This window comes from Fistularia commersonii, chromosome 32, assembly GCF_037954325.1.
Source record: "Fistularia commersonii isolate RoL2024-O1a breed Wild chromosome 32, RoL_Fcom_v1.0, whole genome shotgun sequence".
NCBI classification, from domain to species: domain Eukaryota; kingdom Metazoa; phylum Chordata; class Actinopteri; order Syngnathiformes; family Fistulariidae; genus Fistularia; species Fistularia commersonii.
In genome coordinates, this window is record NC_141315.1 from 8,878,099 (window position 1) to 8,898,860 (window position 20,762).

At 42.5% G+C, this 20,762-nt stretch overlaps 3 protein-coding genes across 3 annotated transcripts in view; 2 read left to right on the forward strand and 1 right to left on the reverse strand.

The window, feature by feature from the left end:
• Nucleotides 1-8,538, forward strand: part of sema4gb (sema domain, immunoglobulin domain (Ig), transmembrane domain (TM) and short cytoplasmic domain, (semaphorin) 4Gb) — a 53,469-nt gene extending 44,931 nt beyond the window's left edge. Inside the window, exons 14-15 of the mRNA XM_086140037.1 lie at nt 285-346; nt 1,326-8,538. Of these exons, the coding sequence (XP_085996163.1) occupies nt 285-346; nt 1,326-2,284 (1,021 nt within the window). The 3' untranslated portion in view covers nt 2,285-8,538. The remainder of the gene's footprint in view (nt 1-284; nt 347-1,325) is intronic.
• Nucleotides 8,539-9,151: 613 nt separating this feature from the next.
• Nucleotides 9,152-11,774, reverse strand: mrpl43 (mitochondrial ribosomal protein L43). The gene is made up of 3 exons (XM_086140038.1): nt 11,485-11,774; nt 10,364-10,470; nt 9,152-9,478 (listed from the first exon to the last, which is right to left on the reverse strand). The coding sequence occupies exons 1-3, from the start codon at nt 11,613-11,615 to the stop codon at nt 9,261-9,263; spliced, it is 456 nt and encodes a 151-aa protein (XP_085996164.1). The 5' UTR covers nt 11,616-11,774; the 3' UTR covers nt 9,152-9,260.
• A 209-nt stretch (nt 11,775-11,983) lies between these two features.
• On the forward strand, nt 11,984-20,248 carry twnk (twinkle mtDNA helicase). The gene is made up of 7 exons (XM_086139842.1): nt 11,984-12,059; nt 12,298-12,918; nt 14,530-15,232; nt 16,271-16,511; nt 17,252-17,359; nt 18,351-18,492; nt 19,485-20,248. The coding sequence occupies exons 2-7, from the start codon at nt 12,322-12,324 to the stop codon at nt 19,815-19,817; spliced, it is 2,124 nt and encodes a 707-aa protein (XP_085995968.1). The 5' UTR covers nt 11,984-12,059; nt 12,298-12,321; the 3' UTR covers nt 19,818-20,248.
• The last annotated feature ends 514 nt before the right edge of the window (nt 20,249-20,762 follow it).

Here is a 20,762-nt window from a genome sequence, read left to right on the forward strand (position 1 = left end):
ATATTCCTCGCATTATTGACCAAGCAGCCTGACAGAACAATATGTACCATATTTTAACAGAAAACAATTGATTTTCTTTTGACAGTTTTATTGGTTTCTCTCATTGACCATTTTTATGACGGCCTCCTGTGAGCCTACATGGTATTATTCAACATTTGCACGCCCTGGCTATCATTTTAATAGGTTATAATGATGCATTTATTTAAAAAAAAAAAAAAAAGATAAATATAACTATAGTGAGTTGATATACTTTGACAGAAATGTAAAAATTTGAATGCTTTCAGGTCAAACCTTACCCAGGACATCCTCAGAGGGACCAAAGGCTGCAAGGACAATTCAGGAAACGGTACGTGTGCAGAAATGCCTTCATGGAAAAACACGATATGCATTAAATTTCCCGGCGTCGCTCCAAACGGTTTGACAACCTCCTCCGTGCGCTTCAACGTTTAGTCGCTGTGAGGCGGCGTCCCCTCCCCCACGTTCATTTGCCGCGTTTTCCCCTCCGACTCGAGGTCGTGATGGAAACCGATGTTTAAATATTGACCGTTTGCTTACCTGAAATCTCTTTAGTTTCCACGTGGTTTCAAAAAATGTCAAGAAACACCGGGCAGCGTTGCTAAAACATGGTCGATCTTTAGCTGGTGGCTAAGTGGGTTAGCATGTGTGTGTGTGTGTGTGTGTGTCAGACTCTGAAAGGACGAGCGGACGAAAAGACAAGTCAGAAGTAATTAACTTTCCAAACAAGTCTACCGATTAATTAAAGGAGCCGGACCGAACTGTAATGTACTACAAGGCTGAATTCAATAATTGAAGCCGTGACGCGACCAACTTTATGTTTTACAACGTTTCGGATGAACGCGCAGGCGACGGCTCCTGACCCGGAGGCGGGCCGAGGGATTCGGAGCCGAACGGTTATTCTGCATGATAAAGAGTTTCAACCGCGGCGCCGCCTTGCAAATTCACATCAAGTAACTTGCAGCAAAAGTTAAATCAGTCAGACCGACACCTTGGCTCCTCTTCGGCTATTCAAATGAACTGTGTGTGTGTGTGTGTGTGTGCAAACACTGACCCGCCGTCGCCGCGACAATTTCCGTCAGAGTGATTTTTGAGTTTAATCAATCACCCCCGCGTTGGAAAGCTGGAACGACCCGCGTAAATCTTTTCTCGGCGGTGTCTCCCGCCCGTTTGTCGACGTTTGTTTACGACGTGACGACAAGTTTTTTTTTCTCGTCCGAGTCGAAAAGGGACGGCCATCGGTTTATTTGACGCGCCAAAGAACCGTCTCACGTCCTTAATTTCACCCGGATCTCCCGTCCGTTCCCCAGCGGTGCATCGAAGGCGCGCCGTCATGTCCGGCGACGACGTGCTGCTCCAGTGCGAGCTGCACTCCAACCTGGCCACGCCGCACTGGACGCTGAACGGCAGGGAGCTCCAGGGATACGGCCTCAATTCCGGCTACCGCGTCGGCACGGACGGCCTCCTCATCATCGGGGCGCGCGCTCAACAGAGCGGGACGTACCGCTGCTTCGCCGTGGAGAACGCCGTCTCCGTGCTTGTTTATTTCTACACCGTCAGGGTGCACGCCGACCCGTACTTCCCGGCGGAGCCCACCGCCGCGACGGAAGCCACCGCCGTCCCGGACCCGACGGTAGCGCCGAGCGGCGCCCCCACAGAGCGTCCCCTCCCCTCGCCTCCGGCGCCGCTGCCGCCGGGACCGGAGTACCGATCCTACCGGCACATGGAGGCGGTCTACATCTCCCTGGTGGCCGTCCTGGGAGGTCTTTGCCTGGTGTTGACGGTGGTGTTGCTGTACGTGAGTTTCTGCACCAGACGCGCCGCCGGGGACAGGAAATACTCCCAGCAGGGGCTCCAGGTCCTCGGGGCCTCCGAGAGGAAAAGGAGCTCTCACTTCGAGTTGAAGACCATCTCCGGCCACTGCAACGGCCGTCGGTCCATCTCGGTGCCGACGTTCGGGGACATCAACGACGGTTTTCTCCAGATCGTTCCCGGCGAAGGCCAGATGTCTCCGGCCAAAACGCCGCCGCCGGCGCCTCCCCTCCCGATGCCGCCGCCGCTGCCCAACATGGACTACGCCAACGGTCTGTCCGCCACCTTGCCCAGCGTTCTGAGGAAGATGAACGGCAACAGTTACGTGCTCTTACGGCAGGCGGACCCGGACGGCATGTCGCCGCTCTACCACTCCTTCACGGAGGAGCTCAACAGAATCCTGGAGAAGAGGAAACACACGCAGCTGGATATCCATCCCGACGAGAGCTCCATCTAGGACGCGCCTCTACGTCGCTTATTTATCGTTTCCCCTCAAACGCGCGGCCGCCCGCGACCGATGTCCGAAGAGTTTCGCTTTCTGACAGCAAGAGAGACGGCGGGACTGTGACGGCTCGGGACATTTTCTACATCTGTACATTTTTCCGATCCCGCTACGAACGCGATGTAGATACTCCGGTGGCCAGGTTGAGAGGAAAAAGCGAAGATTTAGGATTGAATGAATGAAAGGATCGGACCTCTGCCGAGCTGAGAGCTGGCACTCCACCCAAAATCTGGATTTTTTTTACCAACATGCCTTTATGTTGAGAAATTGTATTTCTTTTTTTGACAAGTGCATTTTTCCCCACATCTTCCCAGGACCTTCATTTCACTTAAATATCACTGGCGGAACTTACTTTTACTAGAATAGCTTACAATTTGAAAGGTTTTTTTTCCACCTTAAGGATTTCAGTCCTCCAGTCCTCTAGGGGGCAGCGTTGTATAATTTCCAGGGTACTTGGTGTTTTTTTTGTTTTGTTTTTTTGTCAATCCACTTTTTTTTTTTAACCTTTTTTTGCTGAATACCGATGGAAAAGCTCCACTGATATGCAAGTAGAAGTTATGAACTCCAAATCCCCAACCTGGATTTAATTATCTCCCTTTTATCCTCGTGATCAGGTTAATTATTTCTCTTAATCCCAAAGTTACTCCCTCATTTTGCTCTTTATAATATGACCTTCAACAAAAATAGCACGACGTTCACCCCCTGACCCTCGCTATCTCCTCTGTAACATCTTACTTTAGATTTATGAGAACTTTATGACTGTATATAATCATCATTTCAATACAGTATTTGGAAGAATTTTTTTTTCTTTTTTTTTGGGCCCCGTCCCGTGAGACATTGCGCATTTCTGCTATTTGAGAAGCTGTATTAATTCTGTCCACAAGCTCCTTTTCACCCCTCGGAGCAAATTAAATCTAATTTAAATCTTTTTACCGCCACCTTTGGAGGCTCTGGAGGCCCGGGATCAACATTTAGGGGACAGATTTTGAGTGGATTTCCAGCTCAGAGCACGAGAGCACAGATTTTCCCAAAAAAATAAAGAAAAAAAAATTAATTTAAACACCCTTTATTTGCCATATTCGTCCACCTTCTCTTTTTCGTGTAAATAGCAATAATGACATCACCCTTGTAGCCATCCGTTGCAATGCGTCGCGCCGAGGGAGGAAAAACCCTGTAGCAAAACAGTTTTCCTCCCAAATGGCTCCATTTGTTTTTATTTTTTTGAAGTGTTTTGGGAGGATAAAGACACTCTTTCTGCAGAGGAGTCTATTAAAGGCCATTAAAAGGAGAAGTCGGTTTGTGGGCGGATTGATTAAATCCACGAAAGGCTACGGGCCGGCAGATTATAAATACACAAACTGGAAAAACAGAGGGATGAAGTTGCTTTTTTTGCCGTTTTATATTCACCTAAATGGTCAGTGTTCGTCAAATCCGTTTTTTTTTTTTTTTTTACCAGAATCGTTCGCTACGACCTTGAGGACTTTTCACAAACCGTTGCGAAACGGTGGATTCTCTCAAAAGCAGGGGGCGGGAGGAGGAAGAAAAAAAAAAAAAAAAAACAAACAAAACAAACAAACACGATACGAGAGGCCGCTGGTGGCAAAGCGTCACGTTGAAAGAACCGCAAAGCGAAAAGATGGAGGAGCACGAGGTGAGCCGTGCAGTGATTTAATGCTGGATGTGGAGCGACGTGACTAAAATGAATCCTCCAGTAGTTTGTACATGTCACGGCCGGCGGTAAATAAAGATGTCTTTCCTGGTAAAGCGTTGAATCAGCTCTCGCCGCCCGGCTCCCCCCTCCGCGCAGAAAAAGGAGGTTTTTTTTTGCCTCTGCAGGTAAAAACGCGGGGTGGCGTCGGGCGTTTGACCCGCCCGGCGTCCCGGTCGCCAGATGACGATGCGGGAGGACGAGCCGGACGGGAGGGAGACGCTCTGTTCTGTCCTCGGACGTTTTCTCATCCGCTCTTTCATTCTGTCCCGTTTCCATTTTACACACAGCGATGCACTTTAGGCGGGTGGGTAAACGGCCCAGGCTGCCAAATTAACCTTAGTAATTCTCTGATATATCCTTCTTTTGTATTGTGGCTGGATTTTTTTTTTTTTTTTTTTGCAGGCTGGCAGGTTCCCAGAGATGTTATCCTGATTTTCAATCTTGCTTTAAAAAAAAAAAAAAAGAGAAATAATAAGCAGGTCTCTCCACTGACTGTATCTCTTTAACAAATTAGCCTTCCATGTGATCTCCTCTGCAAAGACAGCAGTTTCGACCTTAAAGATGGGGATTCGTGACAAAATGTATTCAAAATCTGTTTTGACTGCACTTATTTAAGGTAAATTTTTTTTTTGCTGGTCTTGTTTTATGACGTGTGATGTAACAGGGCTATTTTGCCAGTTTTTCTTGATCATTTTAAGTCAGGTGTGTCAAATTCATTTTGGTCCCGGGACCCGATGTGATGTCAAGGGGGCCAGATCTGTAAAATCATTATCTAGAAGTCCAAATTTTTCCTTTATTTTAGTGTAAAGGAGGTAAACAGATAAATTATAAAAATCTTTACGTGCGATGAACTGTTCCTCTAAAAAAATACATGACCAATTAATATTAAAAATGAATATCAAATAAGAATTAATGAAATTATACCCTAAAAATATTGTTTGGGTAAAAGAGAAAATATTGTCACTGTGGGAAAATTTGCCACAAGGATTTATTAGAAAATATATTGGTAGCATGTATAAGAGGAGGTATAATGTTTACAAGGTTATTCTGGTTATTAAATCAATCTTTTTAATTTTGCCGTTTTTTTTTTTTCTTTTTTTTGCTATCTTTTTGGTGTTTTTTATAGAAATAAGAAAAGAACATTTTAACAATGCCACTAGACGTTTTTTCATCAAAAAATCATTTTGTTTTCAAATTTCAAAGCAAAAAACACATTGCAAAGTTACTTTTTCTTTTCTTTGCCCGTTTTGTTTTTTTTTTTTGTTTTTTTTCTATAAAACCCACTGTATAAAACGCGCGGGCCGCACAAACACAAAAATTTGATTTCATGCAGGGGGACACAAAATATTGTTCCGAGGGCCGTGAGTCTGAGACCCCTGTTTTAAGGAGTCACAGGAGGCGCCGCTATGGTTGAGTCAGCGCCCACCAAACCCATGCAAACAATTCGCCTTACCTATAAGTCTCTTTTTTTTTCCAGAAAGGGACGGACACGAGAAACAAGGTTGTGTCAGGTGTTTCTTAATTAATCTTGTCGGGTTTTCGCCTGCAGCCGGGATGCATGAATAACTTTGGGTCACTTTCATCCTCTCGCCTATCAAAGAGGGATTTGTTTATATGCGGATGATGTACTTGTATTCGTTTTACTTCCACTTGCTGCTCAAATGTTCTCTGTCAGTCGCTCTTGCTCCGTTTCATCCCGTTTGAAAGTGTGTAAAAACCGTAAAAAGTGCTGCTTTTCCGCGTATCTGTTATGCCATCTGTCCGTTTTGATCATTTTGCGTACGGACGCTTCAAAATCAACCGCAGTTTTCCTCGTGATGCTCAAAGTGCCGGGACATCATGTCAGCGTCCGTGTTTCTTGTTACTCGGAATAATCTAGTTTTTATTGGCAGCAGTTTCATGATTTCTCATGTTCCAATAACACGGTTGCTCAGCAGTGAGCGTGCTGTCTGTCCAGGACATGATGTATAATATCAAGCACTGAAAAGATCTATAAATGCACCCTTACAATATATTTCGTGTTAGCGTTTAAATAATTGGAATATCCTTGTTGGATAATGTTTTGTTGCAGTTTTGACTAAGCTCTACTTGTTAGCAGTGTTAGCAATATGCTAATGTGAAAGTTAAGCTTCATTCAAATCTGGCATGGCTGCTGATTTTTTTATTATTATTTTTATTTTTTATTTTTTATTATACAGTTGAAAGTAGTTCTAGCATTGCAAAATTTGTTGAATTGGTTTTCTTTTTTGGACATAGTGACGCACTTGGATTTTTGCAGTTTCAACATTGATCACATCCTGCTGTGTCGCTCAAGTGAGATAAAGTGTATTTTGTGCAGGTGTGTATCAATGAACGCTGCTGGTGTTGCATTAAAGGTCTAAAATTTGCACTGATCTGGTGTGAACGCCCTCCCTTCCCCCCGACATCAGGGTTTATCTGTTAGCTCAGGGCCGGACTAACGAAAGGCAGGGCCAAGGGGCAACCGACTTAAAGAGCCCCTCCGAGTGTTTTTTTTCTTTCTAATACTGACTTTTTTTTTTTCGTATTCTCTGTGGGTTTTTTTTTTTTTTTGTTTTAAGTATTTTCTGTTGTTTTTTTTTTAAGTATTCTGTTGTGTAGAGATATCAACACCTAGTCCCACACAACATAATACGGAAAAAAATAATTATAATATTAGCAGGTCATTTGACTCAAAATCAATACTTAATTTTTTGACTTTGCAAAATTTCACTCCATTTAATTTTTCAACCAATTTGGTGTTGATTTTCAAGTAATTTCTGTCCGACTTTCAGTTTTTATTTTGATATTTTCCTTTTTCCTGTGTTTTTTAACGTACTTTATTTTGTTGTCAGCGCCATTTCCAGCGGCTTATATTCAGGGATATCTTTTCAAACGTGTCGTTCGTGTACTGCATTTTTTTTCTATTTTTTTTATTTAAGAAAATATATATATTTCCTAATTCCTTTCTCTCGATAGCTCACCTTGATGCTGCACAAAGATGTTTCGATAATCGGGCTCCATTTGCTGCTGTTACACGTGTGACTCTGACACAACGGTACAAGTTTTACAGGATAAAATACCCCTCACGTCTTTTATTTCTCTTTTCTTCTCCGCAGCAATCAAGGCGGTAACTTAGCAACAACATCTTTATTTAGAGCGTTTCCTGTCCTAAAGGGCTCCCGGCTGTGAGAATTCCCAAAGAGGAGTTTAGTAATTGGTGCCACGGCTGGGTGATATGGAGGAAAAAAATAAATGTCATGATATTTACTGGCCCTTTTTACCATTCCAACTAATATCAGGAAATACGTAGGTAAAGATTGTTTCATGATCGAATCTTAACATTCTAACATTTTTTCCCTCTGTCCCCTTAACTTTTTTGGTACGTCTCTGCTTTCCAGCTGGGATTATTTCTTGCAGATTTTCACGTGATTTATTTTTAAGTGGCTTTCATGTCATGTTTAGGACTTTTTTGTTGATTTTATGTGGATTTTTGAGTGATTTTCAGGCTGTTTGCAGACTTTTACAAAATCCGTTGCACATTGTTTTTGGTCAATGTTGTTCATTTTTAGTAGTCGATTGCTTGCAAACGTACTCGTCTACATTATTGTGAATTTGATGGTAAATACTCAAATCTTTTGTCAGGCCACCAAGTAATTATGCGGGGAAAAAGAAGAAAAATCTTCCAATCTATCATATTTGACAAAATAACAAACTCCCTGTATTAATTCAGCCAATAATGCTTTATTGTTCAAATGACTTTTTAATAGTGAGATTTAGACTTTCTGGATGTCTCCTGAATAGTTAAACCCAAAGCCAGAGGAAGAAGCCGTACTGCACTTAAAGATACAGTTCGCCTTTTCCTCAAAAAGATAATTACTGAAATTGACTGGAAAAAAAAACAAAAACAAATATCTCTCACCGTTTCTCACAAATCATATCATGTGTCACGTCGACTGCAGCCACGGTTACGTCAGCAGAGTTTTCTATCCATCGACAGCGGCGCCGTCTCATTTTACAATCACTCCACGTAACGCTGCTTATTTGTATTCTTCTGATGCCTAATATACAGTATTTTTTTTTTGTTGTTGTTGTTGTTGTTGGAACATAAGATACCGAAAACATATCTGGGAGGAATTACAAATCCACCAGCTTTCCTTCTCAGGGTGGAAAATGTCTACTTCCTGCTGGGAAAGGAGTATAAAAGAGGATTAAAAAAAAAAAGAAGAAGCCACATTGAATTTGATGGAGTCACCCTGCCGGAGTGTTTGCTTTCCTTTCCTCAAGCAGCCCAAACAAGAGGACAGCCATGTTGAAGGTTAAGGGTTGTTCCCCCCCCTCCGGCGATCGCGCATCACATCCTGTCATGTCTCATTACACTCCGGATCACTTAAGAGGCCGCGTGGTGGGGAAAGCCTTCCTTCTTTATCAGTATTAAACTGTAAAAAAAAAAAAAAATGTACATTCCCTGTGTTTAACGAATAAAGAGGTGTACTACCGAGCCGCGTCTCGTCTTTTCAGTCCCTCGTCTGCTGCGTCAGGGTGATGTGACGGGGCAGAGGCACCGCGGGGTTTCTCTTTGTTGATCGGCCCTTTGACGGGCTGTCGAAACAGGGAAATCTAAATTTAAACACCGAGCAGCAATTTCACAAAAAGGGAAGGAGGAGGGGGGAAAAAAAAAAGAAGAAAAAAGCTGCTGCGTCGTCGGCTGAGCTCTGCTCGTAACTTCAAATAACCTTTATAATAATTTTTTTTTTTTTTTTAAAGCGAGCTGACAGCCCTCTGGTGTGTTCCTAGTAATTTTATTTAAATGTGGCATTTAGATTCTCTAATATTCTGCCTGTCAGTTGGAAACTCGTGCCAAAATTAGAACCTGAAATCAGATTTTCACAGAATTTTATACTGCTTCTTTATTTTTTTTTTTTTTTGCATTAATCTACTGGGGATTTGGTCTATAAAATGTCAGACAATGCCGATCAATGTTTCCCACGACCCAAGATGACCTAAAAAGTGATCAACTTAATTGGCATGGAAAGTTTGATGAGCCTTCTTTAATTCACCCGAAAGCTAATTCAAATTTAAAGAGCTTTTGGAAAATGACGGGAGACGCCGAATTGTGACTCTGTATTTTAATTTTCCATCACAAACGCAGCACATCTCTTCACGTTCGTAATCCCGGACACGTCTGTTGTTTTTTCGTTTTTTTTTTTTTTAATTTCGTTTTCACTCGGCGCCGTGTTTCTGGGGTCGTACTGGGCCGATGGAGGGGATCCGGTGGGTGAAGGGGTGCCACTGGCCCTGGATACTGGGGCTGTCCGTGTGGAAGGGTTTGCGGATGCGGATCACGTCCAGACCCGACTGATTGGTCAGCTTGGTCAAAACCTCTGAGATCTGCAGCGACGATTTGTTTGTAACCACTTCTTCTCTCACATTGCCGTTTACTGGAGGGGGCGGCGGTGGTGGAGGGGTTGAAAAGAAAGAAAATGATGTCAGAGAAAAAAAAAAAGGCTGCGATTTTCGGAAAGTTGCAAATAACACATCACTCTAAAGGAGACGCTCTTCAAATCATGTAAAGCGGTGTTACATTGCCCCCTGTGGGATCTAGGAGTCATAACAGCTATACCTCATTGCTTTTAATTCACATTTACAAGAGAATATTTCTTTTTTATTAATTTTATTTTCATTAATTTAATATGTATTTATTTATATTTATGTCAATTCTTCTGTAACATTGAAAACAGTGATTGATAATCTTGTCAAAACTATAAATAAATGTTTACTATTAATACTATACTATATTTAACGCTAAATATTCATTTATAGTTTTGACAATAAAATTTGTAGTACATATGTATATATATATATATATATATATATATATATATATATATATATATATACATACACACACACATATATATATATACATACATACATACACATATACACATATATACATATATATATATATACACACAGATAGACACACATATATACATATATATTTATATGCATATATGTATATGTGTGTAAATGTATGTGTGTGTGTGTGTGTATATATATATATATACACCCGTATATATACACATACATATTTACGTACACAGACACACATATACTACATATATATACACACACACATATATACATATGTATATATATGTGTGTGTACACGACAGTTGAAAAAATATTAAGTGGTTTCGCTGATTATTTCAACTCTAATAAGTAATGAATGATCTGCTGAATGTATCACAGGAGGGCTGTAACTACATAAATAACACCTTCAGTCTCTGCATCTTAGGAGGTCTCTGGTGACGATCACTCACAATATTCTGCAACTATCTTGGGGATCCTGCAGGACTGAGGGGAAACGTAGACAACGGTCCCGGGGTTCTTCTTGGCGTAATCCACCACTCCCTCCTCAATGAAGTCCCTGTTAGAGGTGAATGGCACTTTCAGACACACTTATGAAGTCCAGAGTCCCAATTCAGAGAGACATTTACATATATTAAAGATTTTGCATGAAATAGATTAGATTAGATTTTTTTTTATCCCACATCTTCTATCTGTGAGTGCATATATATATATAAATATATACATATACATATACATATATAAATGACAGTTCTTCTAACAATGTTATATGCTTTCAATTTAATTTGCATTTGCTTATTCAACATAAACATGCAGTGACAGTCTATCTACAAAAACACAGCATGGAAATATTAAATGTTTACAGAGTCCCTCAAGATAACCAGAACTTGCTCAAAAGTCTGCAGCAATTGACTAATAATTAGTGTTTAATTACTTGACAAAATAGTTTGCAAGAACTGTAACAAGGAAATGATAGTTGTTATGACAATACAGTTTATTTGAAGATGCCTTACTTGACACCCAAGGACATCGGCCAGAGTTACATGTACACAAACTAAACATTAAAAAGAAAAAAAAAATTGTAAAAAAAAATTACCATTGTAACCAAATTATTTCACTGCTTTGCAGTTACAGGTAACTTTGCTGTTTATTACAAATAAACCGGGGCTTCATCGAATTTCAAGTGGGATTCTGTTTTCTAACTGCAAGTTAAAATATTTGAATGTGAAAATGCATGATGGGGCTAGTACGTATATATCTTTATAATAATATATCCGTATTGATTCAAGATTCAAGGCGTTTATTGTCACCTGCAGAGTATGGAAACGTATTTCTCTGTGCAGTGAAATTCCTACTTTGCTGTCCGCAGTGTATTTGAAAACGAATTGATGGGAAATAATGATAGTAAACATTGTATTAATATTGTAAATATGAACAGTGTGGCAATACGATGACATTTGAGTGCAGCTTGGTGTGAAACTGCGAGGGCAGCTGCGAGATTGAGCGCAGTTTGAATTGATACACAAATGACACATACGTCGAAATAAGAGTCTTTTTAGGAAGCGAATTTTACCTGATTCCCAACGAGCTCTGTGCCTTTTTGGAGAAAATGATGGAGATCCGTTTGAGCTGGCAGACGTACCGGCCCACGCCGTTCTGGAGGACGCTTTGCAGGAAGCGACTCGGCGTCCCCCTGGACGTCATCTTTGGGTGACAATCACCGGCCTGGTTGCTGACACGCACCGCAGAAAGCCGCTTGGAGAAAATAAACGCAAGAAGAGCACGTTAAACCGCAGCGACGTTCATGAAGGACATGACGGGGTTTTGCGGTGCACCCGGAAGCATGGCGAACACGGTCCGTCGCTGATATAGGTCCGTGTGAAACACGTCCCTGTCACTAAAAATGTTTAAAAGACAAAATATTGGGATTACGTTGATTGAAAATAAAGGAAATATCATCACACCTAAAAACGTATTTGCAGCTGATTTTTAAACAGGGGAAATTACGTCTACACGAATAAATCTCCTTCGCGGAACTGTATCTCTACGTGTGTGTGTTTCACACGGACTTATTTTGAAGCGGCGCCGAAGAGCCCGGGTTACCCGCGCATGGAGGGAAACACGGGACGCACAGGATAGCGGGCAAAGGTGAACATTATGGCTCTTTTTCGTGCGTTTAAAACGTTTCCAGTGGATTTATGCATTCCATTCGCACAGTCTGTGTTTACAGAAAAAAAACCTCATGTTTCCGTGAGAGCATTGTTTTTTTAGCTCTTTTACAAGCTAGATCCAAACGACAAGCTAGGTCCAAATGACTGTAATGTAATGTAGGTCATCCATGTGTTGCCCTTGACTCCCCTTGTGTTTGCTGATGTTTCCGTCGCAGGTTTCGATGTCCTCCTAGGGACTCATGTGGAGGACTTTGCTGCTGAGGGCCACCGCCTCCCTCCCACGGGTGGCCCCCTCGAAGTCCCCACCCCACGGACACGTTTCGTCCCTCCTTCGCAGACATGCTCCCTGCTTCCCGCCGCGGGGCGCCGTCTATTTCCTGGCGCCAGGTGGATCTCGGCCTTACAAGAAGGACGCCAAGTCCACGGAGTTCCCCGGCAGTCCCGTCACGATCACGGACATCAAACAGTACCTGCGCTCCAAAGACGTCCCTCTCCACGACGGCTTCAGCTGCCTCCACGCCCCCAGCATCTTCGTGGAGCCGGCCTCCAGGGCGGACAGGTTCTCCATGTTCATCGACAAGACCACCGGGCAGTTCCTGTGCATGGACACCCTGGTGGAGGGCAGCTGGGAGGACCTGCAGGACTGCCTGGAGGTGATGCAGAAGGAGGAGCGGGACTGTATGAGTCCCGACGTGCTGCTGGGGTACCCGGAGAGCCCGGAGGAGCAAGAGGACCGGGAACGAGACCGCAGGGAGGTTCTGGGGATCTGGTCCAGCTCAGTGCCGTTTTCTGATCTCCCTGAGGAAGAGGCGATGCTCATCAAAACCATGTTCCAGGTATCGAACCCCACGCCGGTTGTGTTTTTCACAAGAACCCCCCTGTGTGAAGATCAAATAGACTCTATTTGATCTTAAGACGTAACCTTTACACAACTATCCAACAGTATATGGAACTCAAAATGTGTTTTGAAGTGAATGTGACTGAAAATGTTCACTAATATGAGTCACAAATAGTAAAAAATGTTAAAATTTTGTCTACCATTGTGTTGAGAAATTTGAATGAATAAATTTTTGTAAGGTAACCTCATTTTTTCATTGCTTAACTTTAACATATACTCTTGCCAGCTTGTCAAAACAGTGCTATTTACTGCTTTTTATAAAGGAATACAATTAGTATTATGCAGAATTGAGTTCAGCCTTTTGGCCCGGCCCTCCACAATATTTTATGTTTCTTATGTGGCCCCATGGAAAAAAATAATTGCCCACCCCTGAAATAGAGTGTATAGAGAAACGATGGATGAGATCAGTGATGCCCAAACTTTTCGCTTTGTGAGCTACTTTTTAAATGACCACGTGAAAATGATCTACCTCCACTAAAAATGCTGAACATACAGGACTGTCTCAGAAAATTAGAATATTGTGATAAAGTTCTTTATGTCCTGTAATGCAATTAAAAAAAAACAAAAATTACTTTTTCATGATATTCTAATATTTTGAGATAGGATGTTTGAGTTTTCTTAAGATGTAAGCCATAATCGGCGATATTAAAATAATAAAAGGCTTGCAATATTTCAGTTGATTTGTAATGAATCCAGCATGTATGACAATTTTGTTTTTGTGTTTGCATTACAGAAGATAAGAGTAAGAATGAGAACAACTTTATTTATCCTAAAGGAAATTTTTGTGCCAGAGTTTCAAGTAAAACATAACAATAATAAATAATAGTAGGAAATTGGATAATCAGTAAAAAAAAAAGGGGGGGAAGAATAAGAAATAGAAATAAAACTATAAAGTGTCAAAGTCAAGGCTATAAAGTGTTTTAAGGTCTTAAGTACAAAGATTTTGAGATTCCCTGCGGCTGAAGGGAGAGGAATTAAAAAGTAAAGAATAAAAATAAACACAATATTTTAATTTTCTGAGATAGTCCTGTTTATTTATTGATATATCTACTGAGTATACTTAACACGATCAATGTTTGTGGATCTTGCATGACTGCATGAACCCTTATGGCACACTACAACAGAGTATTATTTTGGTAAATACCTTATTCTTACTTTTAAGAAAAATACTATATCTATTTGAGTGCTGAACTTAAATTATTCACCGGCAGCAAACCAAAAATGCCGTCCTCTCTCTGTGCTGTCATCCTTATACTGGCGCGTGCGGTTGTTTAAAAAGACCGACAAATATTTTCACGTTTTATTTAGATGTTACAAGAGTGCCATAATTTTCACATTTAACATTACATTTTAAAAAGGAACAAACTACAATAAGATACATTTCAATTCAATACTCGTTGATTATTTTCAAACAAAAAAAAAAAAAAAATGTGATTCCGTAAAGAGCAACAACACCAGGCTACATTCAAAGACGTTTGTACTGGTTTGTACTCTTACAAGGTTTTTCGTACCGGAAGAAGTACTAATGTGGAACGGTGACTCTTTACAGATCACAAAGATCTCAAACGCAACACTGAAAAGGTTCGGCGTGAAGCTCTTCAAGCCGACCAAGAGCCTGGTGTTCCCCTGGTTCGGTGGACCCGACTCCTCCCTGAAGGGGCTGAAGCTCCTCTCGGCCCAAAGCGCCGACGGCGAGAAGGTCACGTACGCCGAAGCCGTGGTTCCCAAATGCAGCTCCTACTACAACCTGTTCGGGCTTCCCCTGGTGAGCCGCCTGGACTCGGAGGTGGTTCTGACGGGACACGAGCTGGACACCCTGGCCGTGAGTCAGGCCACCGGACTCCCCAGCGTCGCTCTTCCTCGGGGCGTCAGCTGCCTCCCGCCCGTCCTCCTCCCCTACCTGGAGCAGTTTAAGAGGGTGACGCTGTGGCTGGGAGGCGACATCCGCTCCTGGGAGGCCTCCAAGATATTCTCCCGTAAGTTGGGCCTGAGGCGCTGCTCGCTGGTGCGGCCCGGGGAGTTCCGGCCGTGTCCCAGCGAGGCGCTGGCGCAGGGGAAGAACCTGAGTCGCATCGTCAAAGCGTCCATCCCGGCGGCGCACAAGTCCATCGTGTCCTTCAAGCAGCTGAGGGAGGACGTCTACGGGGAGCTGGTCAACACGGAGCAGGTCGCAGGGGTCAAGTGGGCCAGGTTTCCAGAACTCAACAGGATCCTGAAGGGTCACCGCAAGGGGGAGCTGACTGTTTTTACAGGTGAAAGGATCAGGCCAACTGTATTTTTTCTTTTTTTAAAGTGACTTTGTGGCCATTAGTTCACATTAAAAGGCTGTTCACCGTTGAACACACTTACCCTGCAGTTGTCGGACTCCCGGAAGCACGAGCATACAAGTCAGATCGGTCGGCTTGCAGAAAAGTAACAGTGCGATTTACAAATACGTCAATTCAAAGTATTCCTACGTGAAGAAAAGGAGAATACAGTGGACTCTCACATTTCGCGGGAGTTATGTTCCAAGACCCCCTGCGAAAAGTGAATTTCCGCCAAGTACAGACGTGACCCTCGCCAATTTGCGGTTCGGCTTACGCGCCCTCGCTACTCGGCACATTTTTTTTGTCAATTGGATCTCGCAATTTACCGTTCTTTGGCAGTTTTTTCCACAGTATTTGATTTTTTTTTTTCTTTTTGTGATGAAATCACCATATTCTAGCGTAAGAAGAAAAAAAAAAACAGTAAAATGAAACTAAAATATATTTCATAAAATGAATAAAATACGATATCTCCTTTGCTAAACAAAGATACCTAGCATGGCGAACTCTCGCTGCTACCATTGGACCCTCGCAAAATCTCAAACGGAATAGCATTGGCTAAGTGGATCCGTACTTGGCATGCTATTGGTTGATTGAGCATGTCGTTCCGTTCCTCGTGTTGATTGGTTAATTACCCAGCATAAAATGTCCTGGTCCACTTCGTTGCCATTCGCGTAAGCGTGAATACTGTCTACTATGTGCTATTTAGTTTGTGAAAGTGTCTGATTTTTTTGCGACGTAATCCAGTCAATGGTGGGTTGATAACAGTTTGCGGGAGGTTTGTAAAGGGTTGAGTGAAGGCTAATATATCTGTAAATACCATCAAAATGATTACGTCTTTACTTTGCGGAAATTCTCTTTTGGCGGGGGATGAGGGTCACTTTTCTCAATTTAACTCAATTTAAAGGGTTTCGCTTCCCCGACATTTGGATCAGTTCACCATGGATTAATAAGGTCTTTGTTTTGTTTTTTTTTTTTGTAAACCAGGTCCTACTGGAAGTGGGAAGACGACGTTCATCAGCGAGGTGGCCCTGGACCTCTGCATGCAAGGCGTCAACACGCTGTGGGGCAGCTTCGAGATCAACAACGTGCGTCTGGCTAAAATCATGCTGACACAGTTCGCCATGCAGCGGCTGGAGGAGAACCTGGAGCAGTACGACTTCTGGGCCGACAAGTTCGAAGAGCTGCCGCTTTACTTCATGACTTTCCACGGCCAGCAGAATATAAAGTAAGTCCCTCAAGGGTTTGAGGCGCTTTCTTGGTTATTTCTCTTGTTCGAAATTTGGATTCATTTTGTTCCATTCCCTGTGATTTGCACGCCGGTGCTCCTGAATATAGTTAAAAAAGAAAAACACACACATCTGTTACCAACATAGGGAAGGCTGCCGGAGTGGAGTTGGAAAAAATTTACCTCGTAACGTCGTGGGTATCAAACATTTTTTTTTGTTAAATGTAAAATATACTGTTCAAAAAAATAAAGGGAACACTTGATCAACACAATGTAACTCCAAGTCAATCACACTTGTGTGAAATCATAGTGTCCACTCAGGAAGCAACACAGATTCATTTTGACTTGTTTTAAGGACATTACATCAAAGTTGGATCAGCCTGGAGTTTGTTTTTACACTTTAATTTTGAGTGTGATTCTTATCCAGACCTCCATGGGTTGATACAATTGATTTCCATTGATCATTTTTGTGTGATTTTGTTGTCAGCACATTCAACTGTGTAAAGAGCAAAGTATTTCATAAGAAAATTTCATTCATTTAGATCTAGGATGTGTTTTTTAAGTGTTTCCTTTATTTTTTGAGCAGTGTATATCGTCTTTCTTTTTGGAGCATTTTTGGTGTGCGGATTTTTTTTCAAACTCTACTGAATACCCCATGAATCGACCAAGTGTTGCCGTATCTTTGCACGGTTTCGTACGTGAGCAAAGTGCTCGGTCTCACCGCTCCGCTCTCCCTGCAGGACGGTGCTGGACACCATGCAGCACGCCGTCTACCTCTACGACATCAACCACGTCATCATCGACAACCTGCAGTTCATGATGGGTCAGGAGAGCCTGTCGCTCGACAAGTGAGTCGGAGAACCCGTCTCTTTTTGGAAACGGATGGCGAATCTGCAGTCGTGGCGCCGCGCGTCGTCAGGTGGTTTAAATCTGGCGCGTGTCATCGTTTGCTGTGTTGCCGTGGTTACTAGGAATGCTAATGCCAGCCTGCAGGGGGAGTAGTTTGACTAAACCAGGGGCGGCAAGCTAAAATACACAGCGGGACAAAATTCAAAACTAGGATAAAGCCGCGGGCCAACATTGATATTTATTGAAAAAAAAATTCTTCCGCCAGATATAACAACGAAGCTTTTCATTTGAACCCAAACTGAGCTTCATTCTATACAACATATATTTTAATATTGCAAACGTGCAAAATTGAAATTCAAATTAACCAATGGCATTCATTTCTTAAATAACAAATAAAACTTGTATGCCTCTTTATTTGCAGCCATCGGAATTAAATTTAAACTATAACCTTTTTCCACAGGCTGATAATAAATGTAAAAATAAAATCACAATAATAAATCAGTCAAATAATAATAATAATATCCCTCAATGAACGTGAAACCATTCAAGCCCATGTCTTGGAGTAGCAAGAAAAAGCGCATTAAGAAATCGGTAATTACAGCTCAGTTTGCTACACACTGGTCTACGCTACCTTTCTTTTCGGCATTTTTCCGAGTGGTAGCACAGTGCTAGTATTAGCATTAGGTCGCCATGACTACTGTCAACAGAGGAGTAAGGCTTTTACGGGTGCTGTTGTGGTTTTTGCGCCAACACAACAGAAAAGCATTCTGGGATATGTAGTATTAGCGGTATTCTAATAGTCATATGGTGCGGCTTTGCGGGCCAAATGTTATATCACTGCGGGCCAAATTTGGCCCGCGGGCCAGAGTTTGACACCTTTGGACTAAACAGTTTGTGGAAGACGGTCCGATGCGCGCCGGCGTTGAAACGGCTCGTCGAAAATGTAGCAGCTTACGCAGGGGAAGTAAAACGGCCTCCGCTGCGACGCAGGTTTGCCGTGCAGGACCACATTATCTCAGCGTTCAGGAAGTTCGCCACCAACTCCAGCTGCCACGTCACCCTGATCATCCACCCCAGGAAGGAGGAGGACGATCGGGAGCTGCAGACCGCGTCCATATTCGGCTCGGCAAAGGTGAGACAGGACATGCTTTGAATGATAACATTAAAATGGCCTTTACTTCCATTTTCAGGAATGATACTGCAATCGCAGTTGCTGTCAAAATAATCGCAATTTGTTTTGCAAGTTTTTCTAAAGTGTCAGTGTTGTGAGTGCATTGATTGTAAATACAGTGGACCTTCGCTACTTCATGGTTACTTTGCGGATTTTTCTGTAATTCAATTCACGGGATTGATCGTTCTTTAGCATTTTTTTGCAGTGTTTGATTTTTTTTTTTCCATGATGAAATTGCTATATTATAGCTTAAGATGCAAAAAAAAAACAGTAAAAATATAGTTTAATTAAACTAAAATTCATATTATAAAATGGATAAAGTATGAGATCTCCTTTGCCAGCACGCATTCTGAGAGGAGACGGCTTTTCCGTCTTGACTCCTGAACAAATCAACGGCTTAATAGACTGACATTCAGATCCGTTGACAGACGAGGACTTAAACCGAGATCATGAAGTCTGGCGGCGAGAAATAAGAGGAAGAGAAGCGACAAAAAGAGGAAAGAGATCGAAGAAAGTGGTCTCACATTCGAACGACTTGCGTCTATGACAAACGCCGCAAAAGCCCAACAAAATATGTGGCAAGATTGGTACAACAACATGGTTCTGTCGGTCCACTTTTGTAACTTGATGGACGGAGCCGTGGCAGTTTATAAAACCATTTTCAACCAGAAAAAAAACACCAGGAAACCAGAAGGCGCAGGGAGGTTGGTAAAGGGTTGAGTGAGGTTTGTTGGGGGTTAATATATGTGTAAATACCATCAAAATGATCACATCTGTACTTCGTGGAAATCCACTTTTCGTTGGGGGTCTTTGAACAAAACTCCAGCGAAAAGGGACGGCCCACCGTATTCTTCATTGAGCTCCTTTTTTGAACTGACGTATTTAGAAATCGCACTATTGCTTTTCCTGGTCCGAGCATACAAGTTTGCTGACATGTATGCTCGTTCTTCCAGGCCAGCCAGGAGGCCGACAACGTCCTGATCCTGCAGGAGAAGAAGCTGGTCACCTGTCCGGGTCGCAGGTCGCTCCAAGTGACCAAGAACCGGTTCGACGGCGACGTGGGCATCTTCCCCCTGGACTTCATCAAGACCTCGCTCACCTTCTCGCCGCCCGTCAAAGGGAAGCACAAGCTGAGGAAGGTTCCCGCTCTCAAGCCTGAGAGCGAGGAGGTGCCGGGCAACGATGAGGAGGTGAAGAAGGTCGTGGTTAAAAAGGAGAAGCAGGACAAACCGGCCAAAGCAGCAAAGACTCCCCGCTCTGCGAAAAACCCTGCCGCAGAAAGCTAAACAAAAACAAACAAACGGATGACTCCGTTTGGGGTCCAACGTCCTGATTCGAAAGAAACACCGCGACAATTATTCCGAGTCGACACTTTGCACAGGAAAGATAATCTTTCACACATACTGTTTGATAAAGAGAAGAACGAACGGTGTATTTTGTCACAGAATGACGACTGAATGATGAAGCAGAGCAGACTGGTCCACGCAAACTTCTACTGTACATTGAAACACAACTCCGTTAAAAGCGTTTGTGTAAATACTGTCCACACTGTGAGGAGCGACTGTGTCATAAAGCTGTCCTGTGACGGCAAAACTCAAGCTGACTGCTCAACTGTAGCCTTTAAGTTCCCCGAAACCATAAAATGTGACTGACATTTTGTAAGATAATAATGCAGCGACAGTTTGTTTTTGGAATAAAAAAAAAGCTTGCGTTGTGAGCAATTGATTGTGTTTTATTGATGGCCACTAGAGGGCGCTTTTTGTCCAGCGGAGCGCAGACTCCCAATTGATTCAGGACACTTTAGATGGACTTTTATTCAATCCAGAAATAGTTATAAACAAAATAAGAAGGATTAGGGAGGAATTGCACAATCCAAGTCATTACTGAGTATCCCGTTTTTTTTTATATTTCTCTTCAGTGTTCCAGCATTTTGCCTTTCTGTTTGTAAACTAATTTTAATAATCGTCTGCTCAGTTTCTCACGCAGCTTGACCGAGCTGACCTTTAAAGAAAAGCTTAATCGAAAGCCGTATTCTTTTAAATCTCACGGTGCCGACTAACAAAGCATTTGTTTTCTGGCTAAATTAATAGATTTGTAGATTTGTAACAAACTTAAGCTGCAGGTTGTGTTGTTTTGACCAACAACCCGATATTTTTCCCCAATATCGTCACCATTGTTTTCATAAACGCAAAATACAGGCTGGTAATTCTTCATTTTTTTCTTCGTTCTGA

What these genes read in the sequence shown, in the direction of transcription:
- mrpl43 (XM_086140038.1), bottom strand. Translation starts at nt 11,615, where the DNA reads ATGACGTCCAGGGGGACGCCGAGTCGCTTCCTGCAAAGCGTCCTCCAG. An exon ending in CAGAGCTCGTTGGGAATCAG is followed by an intron (nt 10,471 to 11,484) that starts GTAAAATTCGCT and finishes CACCTCTAACAG; the next exon opens with GGACTTCATTGAGGAGGGAG. An exon ending in CAAGATAGTTGCAGAATATT is followed by an intron (nt 9,479 to 10,363) that starts GTGAGTGATCGT and finishes CGCCCCCTCCAG; the next exon opens with TAAACGGCAATGTGAGAGAA.
- twnk (XM_086139842.1), top strand. Translation starts at nt 12,322, where the DNA reads ATGTGGAGGACTTTGCTGCTGAGGGCCACCGCCTCCCTCCCACGGGTG. An exon ending in GGAGCTGACTGTTTTTACAG is followed by an intron (nt 15,233 to 16,270) that starts GTGAAAGGATCA and finishes TTTGTAAACCAG; the next exon opens with GTCCTACTGGAAGTGGGAAG. An exon ending in CCATATTCGGCTCGGCAAAG is followed by an intron (nt 18,493 to 19,484) that starts GTGAGACAGGAC and finishes TCGTTCTTCCAG; the next exon opens with GCCAGCCAGGAGGCCGACAA.